General features: G+C 41.3%; 1 protein-coding gene across 3 annotated transcripts in view; it reads right to left on the minus strand.

Moving 5' to 3' along the window:
• cdk7 (cyclin-dependent kinase 7) overlaps positions 1–22,597 on the minus strand; it is a 58,623-nt gene extending 36,026 nt beyond the window's left edge. For 2 of the 3 annotated variants that reach the window (XM_060906994.1, XM_060906992.1), the window contains exons 1-4: positions 22,476–22,596; positions 18,784–18,843; positions 5,514–5,547; positions 5,353–5,420 (exon numbers count right to left, since the gene is read on the minus strand). In XM_060906994.1, coding sequence (XP_060762977.1) covers positions 5,353–5,420; positions 5,514–5,547; positions 18,784–18,843; positions 22,476–22,541 — 228 coding nt within the window. In that variant the 5' untranslated portion in view covers positions 22,542–22,596. Of the gene's footprint in view, positions 1–5,352; positions 5,421–5,513; positions 5,548–18,783; positions 18,844–22,475 lie in introns of all 3 variants that reach the window. The other variant, XM_060906991.1, reaches the window with a different exon arrangement.
• Positions 22,598–24,648: the final 2,051 nt, after the last annotated feature.

The following is a 24,648-nucleotide window of genomic DNA, read 5'->3' on the forward strand; positions in this document are numbered from 1 at the left end:
GTCGTTAGTGTTGCTGGTCTTGGTGCTGTGGCTTGTTGTCACCGACAACGCCAACAGATACTGGCAAGAGCGTATAGATGAGGCGAGGCGCATAAGGCTTCAGAAATTCTCGTAATTCTTCTTCTTCCAGGTTTACGGTGTTTACAGATCCCAGCGTGCTCGCGGGGCGTGTGTGGGCGTGTGAGGACACTCCTCCTCACCAATCAGTGCACAGGGGAGTGTCTCCTCACGCCCCTAGCCCCACTTGGCTCGGTTTGGCTCGGTTCAGCCTCACTCCAAACCCGTGCGAGTTTTGGGGGCTGAGCAGGGCTGAAGCGAGCTGAGTTGTGCTGCTCTGAGGTAGTTGAAACGCGAGCCGTGTTGGGCTGAAGTGAGCTGAAGTGAGCTGAAAAAGGGTAGTGGAAAAGGGCCATTAGAATACCATATTTCCACGTTGTATCATAGGCTTTTTCAAGGTCAAAAAAACCTGCTACCACATGTTCTTTCCTGATGAATCCATCACGTATAAAGGACTCCAGTCGAATAAGGTGGTCCACTGTACTCTTCCCCTTCCTGAAGCCACATTGATATTCAGTCAGATGTCCTACTGTTTCAAGCATCCAAACTAGTCTATTATTCACCATCCTTTCCATGGTTTTACATAAACAACTAGTTAAGGCTATTGGACGGTAGTTTGTGGGATCAGTGTGATCTTTGCCTGGTTTGGGAATGGGGATAATAAATGCTTTCTGCCAAGATGGTGGAACATTTCCTGATTCCCAGATCGCATTAAATATTGTCAGGAGATGGGCTATTGCACTGGATGGCAGGTTTTTAAAGAACTGATAGTGAATTGCATCAGGGCCCACTGCAGTATCATGGGAGTTTCTTATGGAGCAGAGAAGTTCATCCATTGAGAAAGGCTGATTGTACGGTTCTGAATTATCTGACAGGAAATTCAAGTCCTTTCCCTCCTCTTTCCTGCGCAGAGCTTGAAATTCAGGTCGACAATTTTCCACAGAGGAGTTCTTTTCAAACGTTTCAGCAAGTTTATCAGTAATGTCCTGCTTTGTTGTCAGAAGACCTTCTTGACATTTCAAGTGCTGAACTTGCAAGGTTCCACCTTTTGCCTTCATCTTTTTAATAAAACTCCACACCTTTTTAGAGGATGCATCGGATGTAAGACTGGAAACATATTGTCTCCAGCTTTGTGCTTTAGACTCATTGATAGTCCTACATGCTTGAGCTCGGCAGATTTTCAATCCGGTGAGATTTTCTGTTGTTGGATATTTGTTAAAAATTCTCTCTGCTTTCTTCCGGGAGTCAATGGCCTTTTTGCAGTTGTCATTAAACCATGGGTTGGACTTACGGTGGGGCTTTCCTGAGGTCTTAGGGACAGTTTCCTCTGCAATTGCCATCAATGTTTCAGTGAAGTGCTCAACAGGATTTTCAATATTTTGGGGTAAGTGACCAAGTTGGGCGTCACAAAGGTGTTGGAAGACATTCCAGTTAGCTTTTTTAAGTTGCCATCTAGGTGGTCTTAACTGTATATCCGCTTCAGTAGATGTCATGATCAAGGGGAAATGATCGCTCCCACAAAGGTCATCCAAGGGTCGCCAAGAGAAGTCAAGCAAGATGTCAGGATCACATATGGATAAATCAACTGCTGAGTAAGTACCATGGCCTGGATGTAAATAGGTAGAAGATCCATCGTTCCACAGGCATAAGTCATTTTTAGAGATAAAATCTTCCAGAGTCTTGCCTTTAGTGTTTGAATGATTCCCACCCCATGCAGGGTTATGTGCATTAAAGTCCCCTAAGAGGGAGGTATGGGGTAGGCAGTTGGTCAGTTAAGTCATCCAGGTCGTGCAAAGTTACAGTGACATCAGGAGGCATATAGACGGAGCACAAAGTAACTACTTTATGAAGTGTTATACAGACTGCCACCACTTGCAGATGAGTAGTAATTACAAGGTGGCTGTGAATTATGTCGTTCCGTACCAGGACAGCTGTCCCACCTGAAGGACAATGAACATTTGGGCCATAGGCATTAAACAATGTATAATTTTTTAAGGACATAATATTACTTGGCGATAGGTGAGTTTCTTGAAGACAGAAGACAAGAGGATTGAAAAGAGCAGCTAATTGCTGGAGTTCAGAGAAGTTTGCTTTAAAACCACGACAGTTCCATTGAATAATATGGTTAGCTATTGTCATGTGGGTAGAACAGGAACAGGGCCCTTGCTCCTACTTTTGGGGGAGGAGCTTCGGCTACGAGGGGTTGAGGGTTCCTTCATTTCCACATCCTTATAGTTTCCATTCCTATGTTCTTGAATTGATTTAGACTGAGAAGTAGTATTTGTTGATTTCTTTTTCTCTTTTGATGGTTGGGAAGGTTCAATCATGACAGACGTTTGACTGGCAGAAGACTGGGAATTCATGTTTTTGTTTTTATTGGAAGTTGAAGATGTTTTGTTTCCACTAATCAATTGCGGCTTATCTTTGTTCAGCCAGGTAAAGTCAGTTTGACAATCAGTTGACTTCATAGGGGTTTCGCAATAGAAGCAAAAGATTGCTGGAACTTGTACAAGGAAAATCCTTCCACCTGTTTCCTTGCCTGTGGATAGCTTATTTTCTTAGTGACCCTAATCCTTTGAATTTCTTTCTCTTTAATCCATACAGGGCAGTCCTTTGATGAGGCTGGATGGTTCCCTTGGCAGTTGCAGCATTTTGGTGGTCTTGTACAGATTAGTTCATGCCCATCTTCTCCACGGGTACAGCAAACTGATTTATTTTTGCAACTAGCAGAGCCATGGCCAAATTTTTGGCAGTTGAAGCATCTCAAAGGGTTAGGGATGTATTTATCCACCTGCACACTTAAGTATCCGATTAGGATTCTTTCAGGATGGTCATGTAGATTAAAGGTCAAGATGTAGGTACCAGTTTTTATGATTTTATCATCCCTTTTCAAGGTAATTCTCCTTACATGAGTCACGCCTTGCGCTTTCAATTCAGTAGCTATATCAGCTTCTTCCATATCATGGAGGTCTCTAGTGCGGATTACTCCTTTGCAGCTATTCAGATGGGGGTGAGGGAAGGTCCACATAGGTACTCCTGCTAAACTATTACAATGTAATAAATTGTCTGCATGAGACTTTCTTGAACATTCAACTAAAATCTGACCAGATCGCAGTTTCTTAACATCTTTAACAGCCCCCGCTATTCCTGAGATTCCTTTCTGAATCGCAAAAGGGGACAACTTAGCGAGGGGCATGTCTGGTGTTGCAGATTCCAGAACTATAAATTTAGGCCAGTTATTTATTTTAGTGGGGTATATCAGTGCCATTTCAGAGCCGTCATCCAAGTCTTGATCCATGAATCTTCTCTTATTGGGTTGATTAGTAGCCATATTTGTGGATAAAAATTCATCATCTCTGCTCCTCACCCACCTCGGAGCCCAACTAGGGGATGCACAGAGCTGCGGTTCTCCTCCAGACATGCATCAAGGATACAGGGATGGTATACTCGAGCAATTTAAACAAAAATGTTCATATCACTCGATTGACCCTCAGCCAAAGTCTTTAAGGAAAAATAAAAGACTTTGACAAGCCGATTGATTGGATCGGGCCCTTCCAACCTCCCGTCTAAGTGAAGTAGGAGCCAAAGCACTGCGTTGGACTTGTGGGAGCCGCAGCCAGCCACATTCCTCAAGTACCAGGCAATTGTCCTCCACTGACACGGGTAGCAACTTACGGCAAACAAGTCGCCCCATTTGTCGCCTCTTACGATCAGCAAGCGGGTGCTAGGGACCTATTCTACCCCGGGTCCCCACGGGGTCATTACCCGAAGCTACTGGCCCATAGCTGCATGATTTTATGCATTGCACAATTTTGTCTTATTAAATGAGAACTGAAGTCGCTTTTAAATTTGCTTTATTTCTTAATTAACGTTATTCAATTACGTTTTCGGTTTTAGTAACCTTATATCGTGACTCGTATTGGCAACTAATTGCAATTAAATATTATACTTATCGGCCTGTTCGGTTTTTAGCCGTGTTGAATTTAGTTCGTTTGGTCCACGGCAGGCGTCGCTTATCCGCACGATCTTCACGAGACTTGTGCGAGACTTCGAAACGTGAAGTGTCAGCCAGGTGTCAGTGCCGCCATTTTGAAAACTGTTTTCCAAACGAAATATTGCACAAAAACGCGTTTAAATAATTACTGCCTACTTTTTTCAAACTTTCCTGACTGCTATCAAAACAAACAAAACTTCCGGCTTGATTACGTCAGCATTCGAAAGAGGGCGCGTGCGTCTTTTGACAACGTTGGCAGATGTTGGTCACTTTGATTTCCGCTCACTCGTACTTCCGTCCTACGATGTCTCGCACAGGTCTCAACGCATCTCGTTTACGGCCATCGCTTTGTCATATGGACTGATATATTACAGAGCATATTTCAAACACTCATAACTTGCTATAACAGCGACAAAATAGCGATCAAAAATGCATTCCTATATTTAATAAAATGAGATAAATAGAATTTTGATAATAAAAAGTTTGCCTTCAGTTCCCCTTTAACTTTACCAGAGAGAGAGAGAGGGGGGCTGCTGAGGGAATAACTCATTAAGTGATAACTAATTTGTCTTATGGAACATCAATACAATTCAATGTAGACAGTTAAAAACTTGACATGTCTTAAACTCAATTGTAATTACTGTGCTATTTTACACATGAACACTTTGAGACATGCTGTAATTGGGAATTATTATACATACAGGACACTTTGTCGATGGAATAAAAACGTGTTCTATTCCCTTTTAGCAGGTTTCATAGCATGCAATATTGTTTGTATATCACTTACCCTCCGTGTATTACACCACTCTACCCAATGGATTGAATATGGCTTACAATATTGCATGGTTGTCAAGACAACATGACGTCACACGTCGGAGCTGATGCAAATATTCAATGAGAGTTTTCTGCTGCACATGACTTTTCACATGTACACTGGATTGACAGAACACTGAATTCGAGTCAGCACTGGAGATTGGTAAGTAAACCCCCTGTTCTTAACTTTTTGTAAAATCTATAATTGCTCCATCGAATGTGTATGCGTAATAATTATAGCTTTTTTCGTGGTATATCAGATATATTCCATTCAGCAACTCGTCTTCGACTCGCTCAGTATCATGCTAGCTTAATGGAATATATCTGATGGACCACTCAGCGCCAGCCAATATTATTTATTTAAATATTCAACAGAGGAGAGGACCTCACGTCAGTCTGGATCAGCCCAATAGGGCATGGATCATTGTCCTGTGGTGTTTTATTCCTTAAATAATTTGGGGTCACTGAACACCTACACATGCACTTACTCCAATTATATTTGGATGACTCAACTCCTGCAGCAGCTTGATTTCTCTGAGGGCCGTTCTGTTGATTCCTGAAAGGCCAGAATTGAGAAAATTAGAGGAGGGAAAGACAAAACTATGAGAATATTATTACAAGCAGATAATTTGAGATAATGTGCACAAACCATCTTTTGCCTCGGTTCTGTGCCCAACTTTAATCTGTTTGGGAATAGAAAAAAAAAATGTTTTAGATAATTCTACCATGGCATTAGCGATTAGAATGATGACTAATTCTAGTACACACTTTATATGTGACTTTACTTGAGGACAATATTCAATATATATATATATATATATATATATATATATATAAATAATTTACCAGCTGGGAGGTCCGTATCGTGAAATACCGTGACCGAGGTCTTGAAAGTACTGAGCGAGGCCCTCTGGGCCGAGGTCACGGTATTTCACCATACGGACCGACCTTAAGCTGGTAAATAATATATTTATTTTTTTCTTTACCAAATTCTAACAGAAAACGAGGGCGCCCGAAAGGGAAAACCGAGGCGAGACGCCATTTTGAATCCTCATTCACGGCTGTAATGCAAATTGCTTCCTCCTCGGTATACAAGTGCACTTCCATGGCAGGAAAAAAAAAAAAACTACATTTTGTCACCTATGTAGTCCCCTATTTATACAAATAGGAGTCATTCAGGATTCAGCCATGTTTTTGCTCAGCGTTAGCAAATTACAGGTTTTTATCTTTCTCCCGAAATGTTTTCTTTTATTTCTTCTTCCTCAGGGTAGTAAAACTCGCTTTCGCTGTGAACACTGTCGTTATCGCTATCCATGCTGTAAAATTAATGCTATTCTCCTGAGAAATGCTGGCAAAAATTTATAAGATTTTTGATAATCTTATAAATAAATCTTATAAAAAAGATAAATGTTGACAAAAAATGCTACCATGTTGTTTGTTGTTGTGAACGAGCGAGTTGCCAGAGGTCCGTATCGTAGGATACAGACCTGCTCACCAGCCAATCAGAGCGCAGGATTTGGACTGCAAAAAAAATAAGTGTTATTTACCAGCTGGGAGGTCCGTATCGTGAAATACCGTGACCGAGGTCTTGAAAGTACTGAGCGAGGCCCTCTGGGCTGAGGTCAGTATTCAAGGCCGAGGTCACGGTATTTCACCATACGGACTGACCTTAAGCTGGTAAATAATATATTTATTTTTTTCTTTACCAAATTCTAACAGAAAACGAGAGCGCCCGAAAGGGAAAACCAAGCCTAGCCACCATTTTGAATCCTCATTCAAAAGATTTTTGATAATTTTATAAATAAATCTTATTAAAAAAAAAAAGATAAATTTTGCCAAAAAATGCTACTATGTTTGTTGTTGTTGTGAACGAGCGAGTAGCCAGAGGTCCGTAACCGGGGTTCGTACCGTAGGATACGGACCCGCTCGCCAGCCAACCAGAGCGCAGGATTTGATGGAAACAGGACCGCGAAATAAATAATCAGAGCTTATTAGTCTTCAATTACACGGTCAAGACTTTTGTCATCAGTTACGCACTACTACTACTACTAATCCTCTTCGCCCCCCGGGGAGCATAGGGCCTCGACGACACCACGCCATCTGACTCGGTTCTGGGCAGTTCTTTTCACCTCTGACCATGTCATGTTGTTATTCTTCATTTCTTCTTGTACAGTTCTTCTCCACGTCTTGCGTGGTCTTCCTACTTTCCTTTTTCCAGCTGGATTCCAGTCCAGGGCTTGTTTGGTTACATTGGTTGGTGATTTCTTTAATGTGTGACCTATCCAGCACCATTTTCTTTTCTTAATTTCCTCGATTATGCTTCTCTGGTTGGTCTTCTCCCATAGCTCTGCATTTGAAACTTTTTGTGGCCATCTAATCTTTAATATGTAGCACAGGCATTTGTTCACAAAGGCTTGGAGTTTTTGGTTGATTTCCTTAGTGTTTCTCCAAGTTTCTGCTCCGTAGAGAAGTACAGATTTCATGTTTGTATTGAATATGCGCAATTTTGTTCTGGTAGAGAGGGATGTTGAATTCCACACTAAGATGTTAAATGCATTCCTTGCTTTACCAATTCTTGATGTTGCAACTTCATCCGTTCCCCCTGTAGTGGTGATGACACTTCCCAAGTAGGTGAATTTATCCACTTCTTCCAGTTGTTCATCTCCTAGTTCTATAGTTTTATCATTCCTGGTGTTCACTTTCATTACTTTTAATTATCAGTTACGTACAGTGTGAAAATGTGTTTGCATTCACTTACTCCAAAATGATAATGCCAAGAAAGCATGTAATGTAAGTAAGGTTTCTCCACTTTTTCCTTCATCAACAAGAGTGCTCAGAGAGCGCAATATCCCCTGCTGGCAACTCTGCCATAACTCTGGTAAAACGCGACCGAATTGAACGAAATTACAATATGCGTATTACCGACATATACCAAAGAATCCTGCCAAGTTTCGTGAAATTCCTCCAAAAATTGTGAGAGGAGCTGATTTCAGAAGGTGAGCACCCTTCCCCGGATGGAAATCGCCACGACATAATCCCCCTTTGGGTCTTTTGGCCGGCAGGGGATAAAAATCGTGGGTTAAAATATTACTAACAGATCAATTGTAGAAAGAATTTTTAGGTCTGTTTTAGATCATTGTGACCCCCTCGGGTAGTTTCTTCCAGTGATGTTTCTTCCACAGTTTGAAAATTTGTACTTCATTACATTCCTTCAGAATTAGTGGCGGTCCCATGTGATCATTTCATTGCCAAATACAAAGCCGTCACCTCTTGACTGGAATGTTCCAGTCATCCTCTCCCCGACTCGCATCTTGCTGAGTAGTTGAGGATGTAGACTCAAAGACGCTAGCATAAAGAGCAAATACTTTGGGGTTGGGGGTTTTTTGGCGAATAAGCGTAACTTTCTTATTGTTAAATCAGGTCCATCAAATAAGCACGTCTTCACAGTGCATGCAATTATTATTCTCTCACTCAACATTTGACTGTCATTAGAACAGATGCATGGCCTATGTTTTAAAACCTGCACGTAGCAGTGTGGACACTGCAGATATAGAATAACCAGAATCATTTTATAACTACAGACATACTGTATATTTTTGATTGTAGGGCAAGATGGCAAGCTGTTCATCATTCCAGGAATCCAAAGAGTTAGATGATGGACGTGATCAGTGCCAAAATCATTTAGGACCAGAGCCTCTTTGACAAATACTTGCAATCATAGTGCTAACAGCGAGGCATGAATTGCACATCTCAAACGAAACCGCTGTCTATTCAGGATTCTTCCTCTGATGCAAGTACAGAAGAACCACAGACGGTCTGAACCACAGACAGAGCTGCTGGATCCTTATAAAAAGGGCAAAGGTGCACGCCTTTGCTGAGTTGTTGCAGCAAAAACGGGAACAGGCAGGAACCTCGACCCTCTGGAAGAGGAAGACTGTTGCCCCTTTTCCACCAAAGCAGTTCCAGGGCTGGTTCGGGGCCCGTGCTTAGTTTGGAACCGGGTTTTCTGTTTCCACTGACAAAGAACTGGCTCTGGGGCCAGAAAAACCGGTTCCAGGCTAGCACCAACTCTCTGCTGGGCCAGAGGAAAGAACCGCTTACGTCAGCAGGGGGGCGGAGTTGTTAAGACCAACAACAAGACCGCGAAAGATCGCCATTTTTAAGCGACGAGAAGCAGCAGCTGTACAAACGCGAAGTCATCCATTATTATTATTATTATTGTTGTTGCTGCTGCTGCTTCTTCCGTGTTGTTTTTGCTTCGATATTCGCGCCAAGGTTTATGCAAACGTAGCGACGTAACTGACGTATACAGCGACGTAATGACGTGGCTTCCCTTAGCACCGCAAACTATGGAAAAGCAAACTGGTTCTCAGCTTGCTTGCAAGTTGAACGAGTTGTGAACCAGCACCAGCCCCGAACCAGCCCCGGAACTGATTTGGTGGAAAAGGGGTATGAGAGACGTTACCGTAACAGAACGGAGGCTGAAGGCATGAACCGAACGCTGGAGCAACAATATAACGGCACAAAAAAGTGAAGGAGCTTAATAAAGTGGTCTCATATACAGAGGTCCAGCCTGATGAACTCTCAGTGGCTGCATTTTTAATTTATTTATTTAAAACTCAACTTGGTGGAAAACGCAAACAGTGTGGAGTCCAGGAGTCCAGCTCTGCAGTAACAGTGAGTGTGCTACAGACCAGTATCAAGGCTGTACACAGGGTTTAGTTTGCAGATTCACCATCTAACCACAGAAATGCAGTCACAAGTACAGGATTAGGCAACAGAGATAGCACACAGGCTGGGTTATTTCCAGTGAAAAAGTGAAGAAACGGCATATTTAAATCATCTTTTAAAGGGGACCTGAAGTCATTTTTAAACTTGCTTCATTTTTTAAATTAGCGTGTTCTTCAATTACGTGGGGCGGCACAAGAAGGTCCTGGGTTCGAGCCCCATGGCCGGCGAGGGCCTTTCTGTGCGGAGTTTGCATGTTCTCCCCGTGTCCACATGGGTTTCCTCCGGGTGCTCCGGTTTCCCCCACAGTCCAAAGACATGCAGGTTAGGTTAACTGGTGACTCTGAATCAGGGGTGGGCAATTATTTTTTCCATTGGACCACATGAGAAACAGAAAATTTAGTGGAGGGCCGGACCAAAAGGCTGAACTAAATCCTGCATAATATTAATTGTATTTCTTTATATAAAGCAATAAACATCATTGTTTTTACAAGCTGCTAAGACTGGTAAGAGTATGGAAAAAACGAGGCTGCCTTTCAAAAAATGTCATTTATTCAATCAAATTTCCCAAAACAATGGTTAACAAGATGTGAACGTTTGTACCATTTTTTTTTTCAGTCACATTCACCCCAAAACACAAAGACATCACAATATTGTCTTTCTACTCCAAACATCAAGCAAGATACATCATATTATAATAATGATGCCCACATTTGTAGTCTAATCACCTCATTTGGTGTTTTTCAGTTTTTTATTTGTTCAGTGAGAGAAATCTAGTCTCTGTTGGTCTTTAACGAGTGCATCAGAGTCAGGTTGAATGTCTGAGGCGGAGATGCGAAGCACAGCTGACAGATGATCATCAGTCGATTCGGTGTAGGTATCAGATCTACAGATCGGCTCGGGCTCCGGCGCCTGCTGGTGATGTCACGCTATGTGATTGGCTGGACCGTTTGAAGGATGACGTACAAGTCTGTGGTTGGTCTGGACAAATTACGGAAGTAGTTATCGCGGGATTAGGTTTCGTGGGATTTCATGTCATGTTCATGTCGCGCGCACTGCGTTTTTGTTGAACACAACTTAAAAATAAAAGCACTGCACATTCAGTCCATGCATGAGGTAAAATTAGAAAATACGTTTATTTTGTAATTTCTAATTAACCTTACGCGGGCCGGTCAGAATGAACCAAAGGGCCGGATGCGGCCCGCGGGCCGGAAAATGCCAGGTCTGCTCTAAATTGACCGTAGGTGTGAATGGTTGTCTGTGTCTATGTGTCAGCCCTGTGATGACCTGGCGACTTGTCCAGGGTGTACCCCGCCTTTCGCCCGTAGTCAGCTGGGATAGGCTCCAGCTTGCCTGCGACCCTGTAGAACAGGATAAAGCGGCTAGAGATAATGAGATGAGAATGAATGAGATTCAATTACGTTTTCGGTTTTAGTAACCTTATATCGTGACTCGTATTGGCAACTAATTGCAATTAAATATTATACTTATCGGCCTATTCGGCTTTTAGCCATGTTGAATTTAGTTCGTTTGGTCTATGGCAGACGTCACTTATCCGTGCGATCTTCACGAGACTTGTGCGAGACTTCAAAACATGAAGTGTCAGCGCCGCCATTTTGAAAACTGTTTTCCAAACGAAATATTGCACAAAAATGAGTTTAAATGACGATTACTGCCTACTTTTTTCAAACTTTCCTGATTGCTATCAAAACAAACAAAACTTCCGGTTTGATTACATCAGCATTCGAAAGAGGGCGCGCACACGCATCTTTTGACAACATTGGCATTTGGCAATTGTTGGTCACTTTCCCTGTGTCTGAAATCACTCCCTACTCACTGTAACGTCCTGAGAACCAAATCATAGACTTGTGTCCTCTGTAGTTGACATTTGTTTTACGTGCACACCGTCTTACTCTTTCAAGCTATTCACTTGAATCCTGGTGTCTTGTAAAGAGTGCATCATGGGCTTTCCAAAGATACTGTATATCATGTGACTAGGAGGGTTGCTGGGAAATTCCTAGTAAGAAAATCACAACAAAAGAGAAATTGAGACACACATCTTTTTCTTGGTTCCCAGCAGGATATAGGGCGCTATATAGTGGGGATGCCATTTTGTAGTGCTGTCTGAAACGATAGTAAGGATTATTTACACCCTATATAGTGCACTCAAAGTATCCCACAACGCATCAGGAAAAGTAGCGTATAACGATGGTCACTAACCATTTGAAGCGATATACCCCATCATGCATTGGAGTCGCGCTGAAAGAAATCAAATTAAAAGTCTCAAATTTGATTTAATAAAAGGCAGCGGCAAAGAAGAAAGTATTCAGCCTTAATTTTAAAAAAAAACCTGAAAGATGCAGGTACTTTGTATTGATTAATATGGGAAATACACTCCATAGAATATGTATTTAATCATAAAAATACATGTATTTATTATTTTGAAAACCCACCAGCCGACTGATTTGGCACGTTTTAATTGCGAGACAGTAATGACGTAAATACCAGTGCGACGGACTAGTGTCCGAAAGCGTTTTTTTTTTTTTTGCATTTTACCAATGAGCTTGCGATATAGTCCTCTATATAGTAATTCCCTATATAGGGAGTAGTGAACGAGTGAGCGATTTCGGACACAGGGCTTGATTTCCGCTGTATATTTTACTTCCGTCCTACAATGTCCCGCACAGGTCTCAACGAATCTCGTTTACGGTCATTGCTTTGCCATATGGACTGATATAGACTGGTGCTTGAAAGTTTGTGAACCCTTTAGAATTTTCTATATTTCTGCATAAATATGACCGAAAACATCATCAGATTTTCACACAAGTCCTAAAAGTAGATAAAGAGAACCCAGTTAAACAAATGAGACCAAATATTATACTTGGTCATTTATTTATTGAGGAAAATGATCCAATATTACATGTCTGTGAGTGGCAAAAGTATGTGAACCTCTAGGATTAGCAGTTAATTTGAAGGTGAAATGAGAGTCAGGTGTTTTCAATCAATGGGATGACAATCAGGTGTGAGTGGGCACCCTGTTTTATTTAAAGAACAGGGATCTATCAAAGTCTGATCTTCACAACACGTTTGTGGAAGTGCATCATGGCACAAACGAAGGAGATTTCTGAGGACCTCGGAAAAAGCGTTGTTGATGCTCATCAGGCTGGAAAAGGTTACAAAACCATCTCTAAAGAGTTTGGACTCCACCAATCCACAGTCAGACAGATTGTGGACAAATGGAGGAAATTCAAGACCATTGTTACCCTCCCCAGGAGAGGTCGACCAACAAAGATCACTCCAAGAGCAAGGCGTGTAATAGTCAGCGAGGTCACAAAGGACCCCAGGGTAACTTCTAAGCAACTGAAGGCCTCTCTCACATTGGCTAATGTTCATGAGTCCACCATCAGGAGAACACTGAACAACAATGGTGTGCATGGCAGGGTTGCAAGGAGAAAGCCACTGCTCTCCAAAAAGAACATTGCTGCTCGTCTGCAGTTTGCTAAAGATCACGTGGACAAGCCAGAAGGCTATTGGAAAAATGTTTTGTGGACAGATGATACCAAAATAGAACTTTTTGGTTTAAATGAGAAGCGTTATGTTTGGAGAAAGGAAAAGACTGCATTCCAGCATTAGAACCTTATCCCATCTGTGAAACATGGTGGTGGTAGTATTATGGTTTGGGCCTGTTTTGCTGCATCTGGGCCAGGACGGCTTGCCATCATTGATGGAACAATGAATTCTGAATTATACCAGCAAATTCTAAAGGAAAATGTCAGGACATCTGTCCATGAACTGAATCTCAAGAGAAGGTGGGTCATGCAACAAGACAACGACCCTAAGCACACAAGTCGTTCTGCCAAAGAATGGTTAAAGAAGAATAAAGTTAATGTTTTGGAATGGCCAAGTCAAAGTCCTGACCTTAATCCAATCGAAATGTTGTGGAAGGACCTGAAGCGAGCAGTCCATGTGAGGAAACCCACCAACATCCCAGAGTTGAAGCTGTTCTGTACGGAGGAATGGGCTAAAATTCCTCCAAGCCGGTGTGCAGGACTGATCAACAGTTACCGGAAACGTTTAGTTGCAGTTATTACTGCACAAGGGGGTCACACCAGATACTGAAAGCAAAGGTTCACATACTTTTGCCACTCACAGATATACAATAGTGGATCATTTTCCTCAATAAATAAATGACCAAGTATAATATTTTTGTCTTATTTGTTTAACTGGGTTCACTTTATCGACTTTTAGGACTTGTGTGAAAATCATTATGTTTTAGGTCATATTTTTGCGGAAATATAGAAAATTCTAAAGGGTTCACAAACTTTCAAGCACTACTGTATTACATAGCATATTTCAAACACTCATAACTTGCTATAGCAGTGACAAAATAGCTATCAAAAATGCACTTTAATAAAATGAGATAAATAGAATTTTGATTTTATAAAATTTGCCTTCAGTTCTCCTTTAACCATCGTCTTCTCACGTATGAGGCAGCTATGCCGTTTCAGACAGGCGCTGCAGCCGGCTCAGCGTGTTGGGATTTGGATTGGTCAGGTCTAGGATTGTGTCCTCAGGTGGGCAGAGGGCGGGGCACTCATGGAGAATGTGGTGTGCGATCTGATCAGTGGGTCCACATACGCAGGCTGGTGATGGCCGCAGCCCCTAGCGGTGCACGTCTGGCATTGAACCGGCCAACCCTAGCGGTGCACGTCTGGCATTGAACCGGCCAACCCTAGCGGTGCACGTCTGGCATTGAACCGGCCAACCCTAGCGGTGCACGTCTGGCATTGAACCGGCCAACTCCTGTGCGTAGTCGGTTCAGAGTGACCCTGATCTCTGCGTGATCCTTTTAACCATCATCACCATGAACATTACGTAATAAGCATTAGATTTGTCATTTAGTTCTAGGCCTATTTAATCCGTCTGGGTCAAAATCTTCATCCTTTTCTTTCTTTCTGTTCAAACTATTTTCTGCCAAAATATTTCAGGGTATCCCTAACAGTCAATCAATATTAAATATATATAAATTGTCTGTTAGCTGAATGTACACTTATCGGTTTTATTTCACATGAATGAACTCAAACCATCCTCCATATTCACCATGACAGAACGTGAGGAAGCCCATGCGAGTTGAGAACATGCGAAGTAGGCGGTAGGGCTCTCAGGAAGTATCTGCTAATATTGATAAGCTCCACACACTTGACACTTTGGATCATTCCAAATTCATGTCGGTTGACTCATCTGCCATTTTATCGAGGAGTACAAGACAGCTTTCTTTTTGTTCTCTATTTGAGTCATTCTAGTGTCATGCCATCATCTCAGGGAAATTCCATTTTGCTGAGAGCTCCAAGGCCGAACTTTGAGTACTTTCCATATTTTTTTGGATCATTTTCCTTTGCACTGATGGGTCAGAAGAGAGCGCTGCTGAATGGGTGGCATTTTTCCAGTCCGTTTTACTTCCACAGACAAAACAAAAGAAAAAAAAAAAAAAGACTAGTGGAATAAAAAAAAATTATATATATATATATATATATATATATATATATATATATATATATATATATATACACACACACACACACACACACACACACGAGTGATTCCACGCTTATGGGTACTGAAATGGGGACATGAACTTATTTTTAAAAATTCACCTAAAACCATTTCTTTTTTTACCATCAGGTCACAAAACATGTAATCTTTAATGAATGATATGTTAAAAGATAACTTTAATTTTCTGAGATGTAATAAAAACATATTTATATGCCAAAGTCAGAACGTAACAGAAGTGTTGTGGACATATATATTCTCAATTTTAACAATGTAGAATTACTTTTTGAAACATAGGAAGGTGATGTTTTAGCAAATATAATTAATAAACATGTGTAGTAGAATAAACATACACATTCTTTCAATAAGATTAACATGGTATATAGCTAGATTGTAATTAATTTGTAACAGACGCGAGATGGACAATCGTAACAGAAGTAATGGAACAGACATCATTTTGGAACTCATAGGCTTGACTTTGGCATATAAATATGTTTTTATTACATCTCAGAAAATTAAAGTTATCTTTTAACATATCATTCATTAAAGATTACATGTTTTGTGACCTGATGGTAAAAAAAGAAATGGTTTTAGGTGAATAAGTTCATGTCCCCATTTCAGTACCCATAAGTGTGGAATCACTCATTTTATATATATATATATATATATATATATATATATATATATATATATATATATATATATATAAATAAAATGCATAAGGATAGCCCCTCTCTGCATCTCTTACACACCCTGCCCCAAACTACAAAACCCAACACAGTACACCAAAACATTAACCCTTTACTCTCTAACACGAGCGTACTCCAATGTTTTTGCAGAATAAAATATACAATAGTTGGACGGTCTGGTAATATAGTATAAATCATCAGTAAACATTAGGGGTGTGCAAAAATATCGATACGGCGATATATCGCGATACTTTGTCTTCCGATTCAATATCGATACTCAAAATTTGAATATCGATATTTTTTCAAATAATAAAATCATGTTTCAGACGGGTTGTAAATCCAGTACGACTTCCGCACCTCCGCTCCGCGAGGTGTCGCTGTGCCGCTACCTCACTGCAAGGCACTCTTCGTCTTCTCTTTTTTTCCCCGGCGGTTGCAGTGAGGGGAAAAAAAAAAAAAAAACACAGGCAAGCATGGCTGTTAACATTAACCTAGAGACGCCACCGAACTTTAAGGCAGATGTTTAGAGGCACTTTGGATTCCAAAGGAAAGGAGAAAAAAAAAGTGAGCCGGACAAAGAGAATGCACTTTGCAAAACCTGTTTCGCTCCAATTAAATTAAGCAGGGATGCAAACAGCGCGCCTTTTGGCGGATGGCGCCTTTTTCACGGCTGAATCGCGCAGATCTGAATTTTTTTTTTTACGGGGGGCGTTGGAGTGTCTGATTATAATTTCAAAGTAAATTCTGTATTAAAATTACTAAATAAGCAAATCCGTTACAGTCCATGAAACAGGAAGTGTAAGGATGAGGAAAAAACAGTTTAAATCGGGAAGTTGCGCACATTTGTGCAGCCTGAGCGGCAGGACTGCGCAAATGTGCGCAGCTTCCCGATTTAAAATGTTTTTTCCTTATACTTCCTGTTTCATGGACTGTAACGGATTTGCTTATTTAGTAATTTTAATACAGAATTTACTTTGAAATTATAATCAGACACTCCAACGCCCCCCCTAAAAAAAAAATTCGGATCTGCGCGATTCAGCCGTGAAAAAGGCGCCATCCGCCAAAAGGTGCGCTGTTTGCATCCCTGATTAAGATGCTCCAATTAAGATGCCCACTGCACTTTTCAGTGTGTTTCAGACAGTGTGTTGTTCCTGCAAAATAAGCACAAGTGAAATGTTCTCAGGTATATGTTCTCAAGTTTACAAAGAACAAATTGATATTAGTGTTAGCACTGAAATGTATGTGCAGTCTGCAGTGCAAGTTTTAAGTTTTCATAAAACAATTTGATTCTGCTTGTTAAGCAGCACTGATGTGTCCATGCTTACAGAAAAGTTGAGAATACTAGCACAGAAATGGGAATTTTCTGTATGTTGTAGTGAAGCAACTCTTGGTTTTGCCAGCAGTAGAATAGAGAAATATATGTCTGGCAAGAGTGTGTAGTTATGTATGTGAAATGTAACTTTACAGTGGTCAATAAATTCTGATTTTCTTCAGTGACACAGATATTGTGATGTGGTTGAAATTTCTTGCAATATATCGATTATCGCAGAATCGCTGTACCGTGATAATATCGTTATCGTGGGCAAAATATCGCCATAGTATCGTATCGTGAGGTATCTGGTGATACCCAGCCCTAGTAAACATCACTGGATATCGCAACAATGAAATATTATGTGGGGACGATAACATTCCAGCCTATCTAGGACTAAAACTGAATTACTAGTCAGATGATTTCTCCTTAACTGGGCAGCACTAAGCCGTGCATCACTTCTGAATATTTGTGAAGTGAAACAGAGCTCGGTGTTTTATCTCCGGATTTAAACGTTGCACCCCATATGGTGAAACAGAGATTCTCATGTACAACGGAGAACAGGATTAGCACTTGAGTAATTCTCATCCTTAACCCTTAAAGGGCATATTCTGGACCAATTTCGGTTTTTTTTATATGAAAGTATGTCCCTTTACACACTCATCCAGAAGGGTAATTTTGCACAAGGCCATCTGTCTACAGCAGAAAAAAATAAAATAACAAAACGCGTCTGGAAAAATCCCAAGGGAGTCTGGAGCCAGATTCGTGACGTCACCTGCGGAAGCGCCAGCAGGCTGCGAGAGCTTTGCACGGTTTCAGTGCACAGCCTGTGTAGACCAAGCGCTCCCATTTCTCTCTCATTGTCTGGTCTTTTGGGAAACGATGAGTACTAATCCCATCAAGATTGGTGTTGCTACACCCTCCTACCATACATCTGTTAACCATTTTAATAATTACGTAATAATGTTGAAGAAATTTGCAGAAAACCACCAGGTCGTTTTCTCAAACAAACCAGCGCTGACATAGGATTCAGAGGGAGGCGTCCCGCACGCGACGTCACGAAAATCAACGTTTGCCGGGAAATCCAAATGCCAAGTTTTTTCAGAGGCGGACCAATTCGCCTCAAATGGCTTGATTTCAACTGAATTTTTCTGGTATTGCGCAAGGTAAAAAAAATTGCACAAAATGTGACAGATATTTGACCAAAGTTTAATATAAAATAGGAGAATTACATTGATCTTGCTCCTGAATTTACCCGTGATATGCAGTTTAAGTACAGTAGCAGCGAGTATTTTTGATGCTGTACATTATTGCGTGTCCAGGTGAACGATCACGATACATTCCGAGTTCTGATGAGGACATTGATACACAGGAAATCGCTCTGCTGTTCAGGAACAGCACAAGATAGATAGATTACACATGTACCTGTGCTTCGACAAGTAAATTGAGGGCAATCAAGTGACCTTGGAGTCACAGCCACAAGGTGATAACTTTGCTATTAGTTTTGAATAAATCTGTTTTGCAACAAATCTGACCCTGACTGCTCACAGCAAACTGAAGAACTTCTTTTCACGACTACAGTCAGATTGAAAGAAAGAAAAGGACATCCACATGGCCGTTAACGTCACTGTTAATCTTCTTACCTTTTTAATTGCAACAATGGTATTCTTCGTTTTGTCTCTTGCTTTGTAGACCGTGGCAAACTGCAAAACACACAGAACACCAGTTACTGTAATACGCAAAAAATATATATATATATATCTACACTCATGATACAAAACAAGCCATTTTTAATCATTTGATTATTAATAAAAGCTTTTAATCTGTCCAGTGGCATAGTGGGGAAAAATGGCAAGTAAATAATGGACAGAAACAAAAAACAAACATTCATTACCATAACCTCAACATGTTCTCAGGCGGGGTTTTTCCTCACCGAATGCTCTTCAGCAGCCGTCCTTCACAGACCCTTTCATTCAACTTCTAACAATACTGACAGACATTTCTTTCGTCATAATACAATTATTTGTCTTTATTTATGGGTTTGCACTGGCTCACTTTATTCTTAAAATTAATTATATTTTCACAGAATATTCGAGAGTATTCTTCGTCCCCGATCTAGTGAATTAGCATGAGGATGTGTTTTTGCTAGAAACTCCAAAAACACTTCTATAAGTCACTCTGGATAAGGTGCTGTAATAGAATAAAATAAGCTATTTAAACTCAACTGTGGGCGGCACGGTGGTGTAGTGGTTAGTGCTGTCGCCTCACAGCAAGAAGGTCCTGGGTTCGAGCCCCGGGGCCGGCGAGGGCCTTTCTGTGCGGAGTTTGCATGTTCTCCCCGTGTCCGCGTGGGTTTCCTCTGGGTGCTCCGGTTTCCCCCACAGTCCAAAGACATGCAGGTTAGGTTAACTGGTGACTCTAAATTGACCGTAGGTGTGAATGTGAGTGTGAATGGTTGTCTGTGTCTATGTGTCAGCCCTGTGATGACCTGGCGACTTGTCCAGGGTGTACCCCGCCTTTCGCCCGTAGTCAGCTGGGATAGGCTCCAGCTTGCCTGCGACCCTGTAGAACAGGATAAAGCAGCTAGAGATAATGAGATGAGATCTTTGGTGTGATTCAGATCTGGGCAGTGCTTCTGTTTATGTTCAGCAAACCAGCCAAGAGGCTAAAGACTTTAGACAGTTTTTTTTCCAAACAAACCGTGTAAGTTGAGTAATGCTGTTGAATGTAGATAATGTTTAGCTAAAAGATGACAAATGGATGTCAATTTAGTTAGTTAAGCTAGCTAGCTAACTTAGAGGCGGTAGTAACTAGTTACATTTACTCGAGTAACTTTTTGGATAAATTGTACTCTTAAGAGTTGTTTTGTTGCAAAATACGTTTTACTTTTACTTGAGTAATATTATTCTAAAGTAACAATACTCTTACTTGAGTAACGTTACTATTTTGGCTACTCTAAGATTACTCACTTCTGGGTAGAAAATAAGAATATAAATGTACGTGTTCCTTTGACTTATTTTTGTAAAGATTTAATTTATTATTGTGGTAGTTAAAGTTTAAAGTACATGAATTTGCTGATTATTATTATGGTATTCCTAATTCTATTTCAAAATGTTGCTTTCCACATATTTTTTTAATCTTTATTGCCACAATAGAAAGAGCAGGGTGAGAGAGGAGACAGTGGACCGGAGGCCAACAGGGATGATTATGCAGGGTCACAGGTGAGAAGAGAATATAACTAGCTATGTCACTACTACTATTCTTAATTCTATTTCTAAATTTTACTTTATAGATTTTGACAGTATATCATTTTAAAGAAGGTTCCCTGGTGCTGTGCTGTTTGTGGTTCTTTAGCTGTTAAAGGGCTGATGACACGAACATGACTCTATGCAATTTCTTAAATAAAACTATACAACATGGCAAACGTTAGATTTCTGTTATAATTACATGAAAAGAAGCTGTTGTTACGCGAATATCCAACTTTTAATTGCACAGCGCAAGAAAACTGGGTCCGTGGCTCGCGGCCATGTTGTGACGTCAGCGGAAGAACACGCTGCGGTTCACTGGCTGTTCTACTCTGGTTCTACTCAATGGAAATGGCGCATGAAAATGCCGGTGAACTCTCTAGTGCTAGCTCTTCCTCTTCTGGGAGTCTAGAATTGTGTTGATCTCTTCCGAATAGAATCTATGATAGCCTACCCTCTTTACCCTTTGCCTCTCGTTGCTAGGCGGCAGTTACATGAAAGCCGCAAGCTTTCACAAGCAAATACATGACTGATATCAGGCCGACTTTATGATTACATTTATGATTATCATGTAGAATCTATAGCTCTACGTACCTTTATCTTATGTCGTTTCACAACACATGTTCTGACAGGAGGACTGTCTTTGGATCCGGCATAGCTACTAGTAGACCCCCTCCGGAATACTGGCAGTGTTGCCAGATTGGGAGGTTTCCCGCCCAGTTGGGCGGTTTCAAGTGCATTTTGGTGGGTTTTGAACATATTTTGGGCTGGAAAACGTCAGCAGTATCTGGCAACACACACTGCTGACGTTTTCCAGCCCAAAATATGTTCAAAACCCACCAAAATGCACTTGAAACCGCCCAACTGGGCGGGAAACCTTCCAATCTGGCAACACTGTGTAGGCACTGCTGATGGTAGTAACACACATTTGTGCTGAACTGAACACCCAAGAGATTCTTTTAAGCTGGGAAGGGTGTCAAAACAATCCAAATCGAAGTGTTCAGAGCACAGGACGGATGTTGGTGAGGGCTCCCACTTGTCACGAGTGCGCCTGACTTGCTTCACCCACTTCGCATGCAGCTTGGGATCTCTGGGAAACTTGAATAAACTTACCCCATCCTTGTGGGTTTTGGAGCAAAAGCCGGCAACACAACGCGAAGGCATAATAACTAATATATATAAAATGTATAATGTCTAATAAAAATACTAATAATGATAAACTGAACACCTCTCGCATCAACAACAAACTGGTAAGTGAGGAGGAAGATTCTTTCGCTGACGTCATATAGCTCCTCCTCCTCTTTCGTCTCCTGGGTGCTGCAGCCCCGTCAAATTTGCCCAAATAGCCACGTTTTTTATCATAACTTGTAAAATAGGCGCCTTCGTGAATTAATATATGGATCGGGAATTACTTTTTATGTTATAAAACATCGCCAAAGATGTCAAAAACGTGTCATCAGCCCTTTAAGGAGAGGTGCAATTGAATGCAAGAGGATGATAAATCACTCAATAGACCTCTGAACAATTTGTCCCCCTCACTTCTAAAATGATGGCTACACCCCTGATCACAGCCCCCATTTTCCTGCACAGTTGACCCCAGGTACTTGAAAAGAAGAATGAGGGTTTTTTTTTTTTAAACTAACAAACAAAACACACACACTTCTATATAATTCTTTGTATTTTTCCCTTAATTATTTTCCACTTGTGTGACAAAATGGTCGAGTAATACCGTGATATTTTTTACACTCGATTTTCATACCTTGAAATGTTCAAACCGCAGCACCCCTAACCTTCACCTCTTCATTGCTAACACTCCCATCAGCTGGACAGCTGTTCTGTTTTTGAACAAATGACCTCAGGTAACACTGCAGGACTTAATAAACGAGTGCAGCCAGCCGGTAGGAGTGATGGGAACTCCCCAGACTGAGCTCTGTCACTGGATCAGGAGCCTGCGCTGGTGTTGTTATACTGTTAGCTACATTGCTAAGCTAATGACGTCTAATTCACCGAATTTCATTGCTGTATCTGCACAAGGGCCACTCTGGGGAAAAAAAAATTAAGCACATATTTCTTCTAACAACGGCATTTACCTGACCCTCTCCGAGAAAGTCCAGCTTTTCATATCGCTTAGCTCTGGACTTCACATCCAAAGCCATGTTTAAACGGAGCTTTGTTGAACGCGGACCTGCTGCTGAGTTAAAGGTCTCCAAATACTTCCGGGTGAAACAAGAGTCCTGCGGAACGGTTTTTGAGACGCAACAGTTCCTAAGAAGAGGAAACAAACAAATAAATAAAACAAATATATATATTTAAGTTCAAACAATAAAGTTTGATATCATTTTTCCGAAATTAGAGTTCGAGTTATAAATGTCTAATTCGAATGGAGCCTATTTCCTGTTTAAAAAAGTCCATTTCTTCTGAACTTTGAGTCATTTTAAATGAATTGCTAATAAGATCAGATGAGCTTTATTCCTCCCTCGGTGGGGAAATTTAAATGTTCCACAGATAGAAAGAGTCAGGAATAGACAGTAACAAAAAAAGTGCAATAAAGTATAAAATATAATAATAAAATAAATAAATAAAAAAGTTAAAACACAGGCCATGTATGTAATGCACACAACAAAATAAGAAAGTAAAAGTAATAACAAATAGGAATAGAATTATTGCACCAGGCGGCATAGTGGTTAGCGCTGTCGCCTCACAGCAAGAAGGTCCGGGTTTGAGCCCAGTGGCCGGCGAGGGCCTTTCTGTGCGGAGTTTGCATGTTCTCCCCGTGTCCGCGTGGGTTTCCTCCGGGCGCTCCGGTTTCCCCCACAGTCCAAAGACATGCAGGTTAGGTTAACTGGTGACTCTAAATTGACCGTAGGTGTGAATGAGAGTGTGAATGGTTGTCTGTGTCTATGTGTCAGCCCTGTGATGACCTGGCGACTTGTCCAGGGTGTACCCCGCCTTTCGCCCGTAGTCAGCTGGGATAGGCTCCAGCTTGCCTGCGACCCTGTAGAAGGATAAAGCGGCTTGAGATGAGATGAGATGAAATAAATAAGTTAAAACACAGGCCATGTATATAATGTACACAACAAAATAAGAAAGTAAAAGTAATGCTAAATAGGAATAGAATTATTGCACCAGGCGGCGTAGTGGTTAGCGCTGTCGCCTCACAGCAAGAAGGTCCTGGGTTCGAGCCCAGCATCTGGCGAGGGCCTTTCTGTGCGGAGTTTGCATGTTCTCCCCGTGTCCGCGTGGGTTTCCTCCGGGTGCTCCGGTTTCCCCCACAGTCCAAAGACATGCAGGTTAGGTTAACTGGTGACTCTAAATTGACCGTAGGTGTGAATGTGAGTGTGAATGGTTGTCTGTGTCTATGTGTCGGCCCTGTGATGACCTGGCGACTTGTCCAGGGTGTACCCCGCCTTTCGCCCGTAGTCAGCTGGGATAGGCTCCAGCTTGCCCACAACCCTGCACAGGATAAGCGGTTATGGATAATGGATGGATGGATGAGATGAGCGGTCAGAACAGAATGGCCAGACTAGTTCGAGTTAACAGTAACTCATGTAGCTACTCTTTACAACCATGCTGAGCAGAAAAGCATCTCAACACGAAGTGGATGAGCTACAAGAGCAGACTATCACGTCGAGTACCACTCCCAACAACCAAGAACAGGAAACTGAGCTTGATGTGCAGCTGACTTCACATGACTTCACACACCGTGCTGCTGCAACATGATTGGCTGAGAACAAGAATGCACAAGTGTTCCTAATAAAGTGGCCAATGAGTGTGTGAGGCTTATGTAAAATTAATTATATCTTCATACGAAGATTTTTCATGTGAAAAGAAATGTTATACTTACTTTCTTAACATGTAGAAATAAAAAAAGAATATACTTGAACGATATTATGTGCACACGTACTTACCTAAAATTATGAACAAACAAACAAGCAAATAAATGATGGATAAGCATATTTAGGGAAAAAAACCCTATTAGGCCCTACTACATATGTCATGCCTATTATACATACGGTATATGATATAAAACAGGTGAGAAGGAGAAATCCTCCAAGCCTCAAGCAACTTCCAGTTCCAAAATTGTAATTAAAAGCAATTCATGACCCAGTTTTTGTATTGTGTTAATTAGACATTCAGAAATAAAACAAGTTGTAGAGCAAATGAGCCAGCTTTCATTTCCCCAGTGACCAGTAGGAGAGAACGGGGTTGGTTGTCACATCAACTATTTCCTAGTACACCATGGGGTGTAGGGCGGCATGGTGG

This window comes from Neoarius graeffei, chromosome 24 (assembly GCF_027579695.1).
Source record: "Neoarius graeffei isolate fNeoGra1 chromosome 24, fNeoGra1.pri, whole genome shotgun sequence".
In the NCBI taxonomy this organism is placed as follows: domain Eukaryota; kingdom Metazoa; phylum Chordata; class Actinopteri; order Siluriformes; family Ariidae; genus Neoarius; species Neoarius graeffei.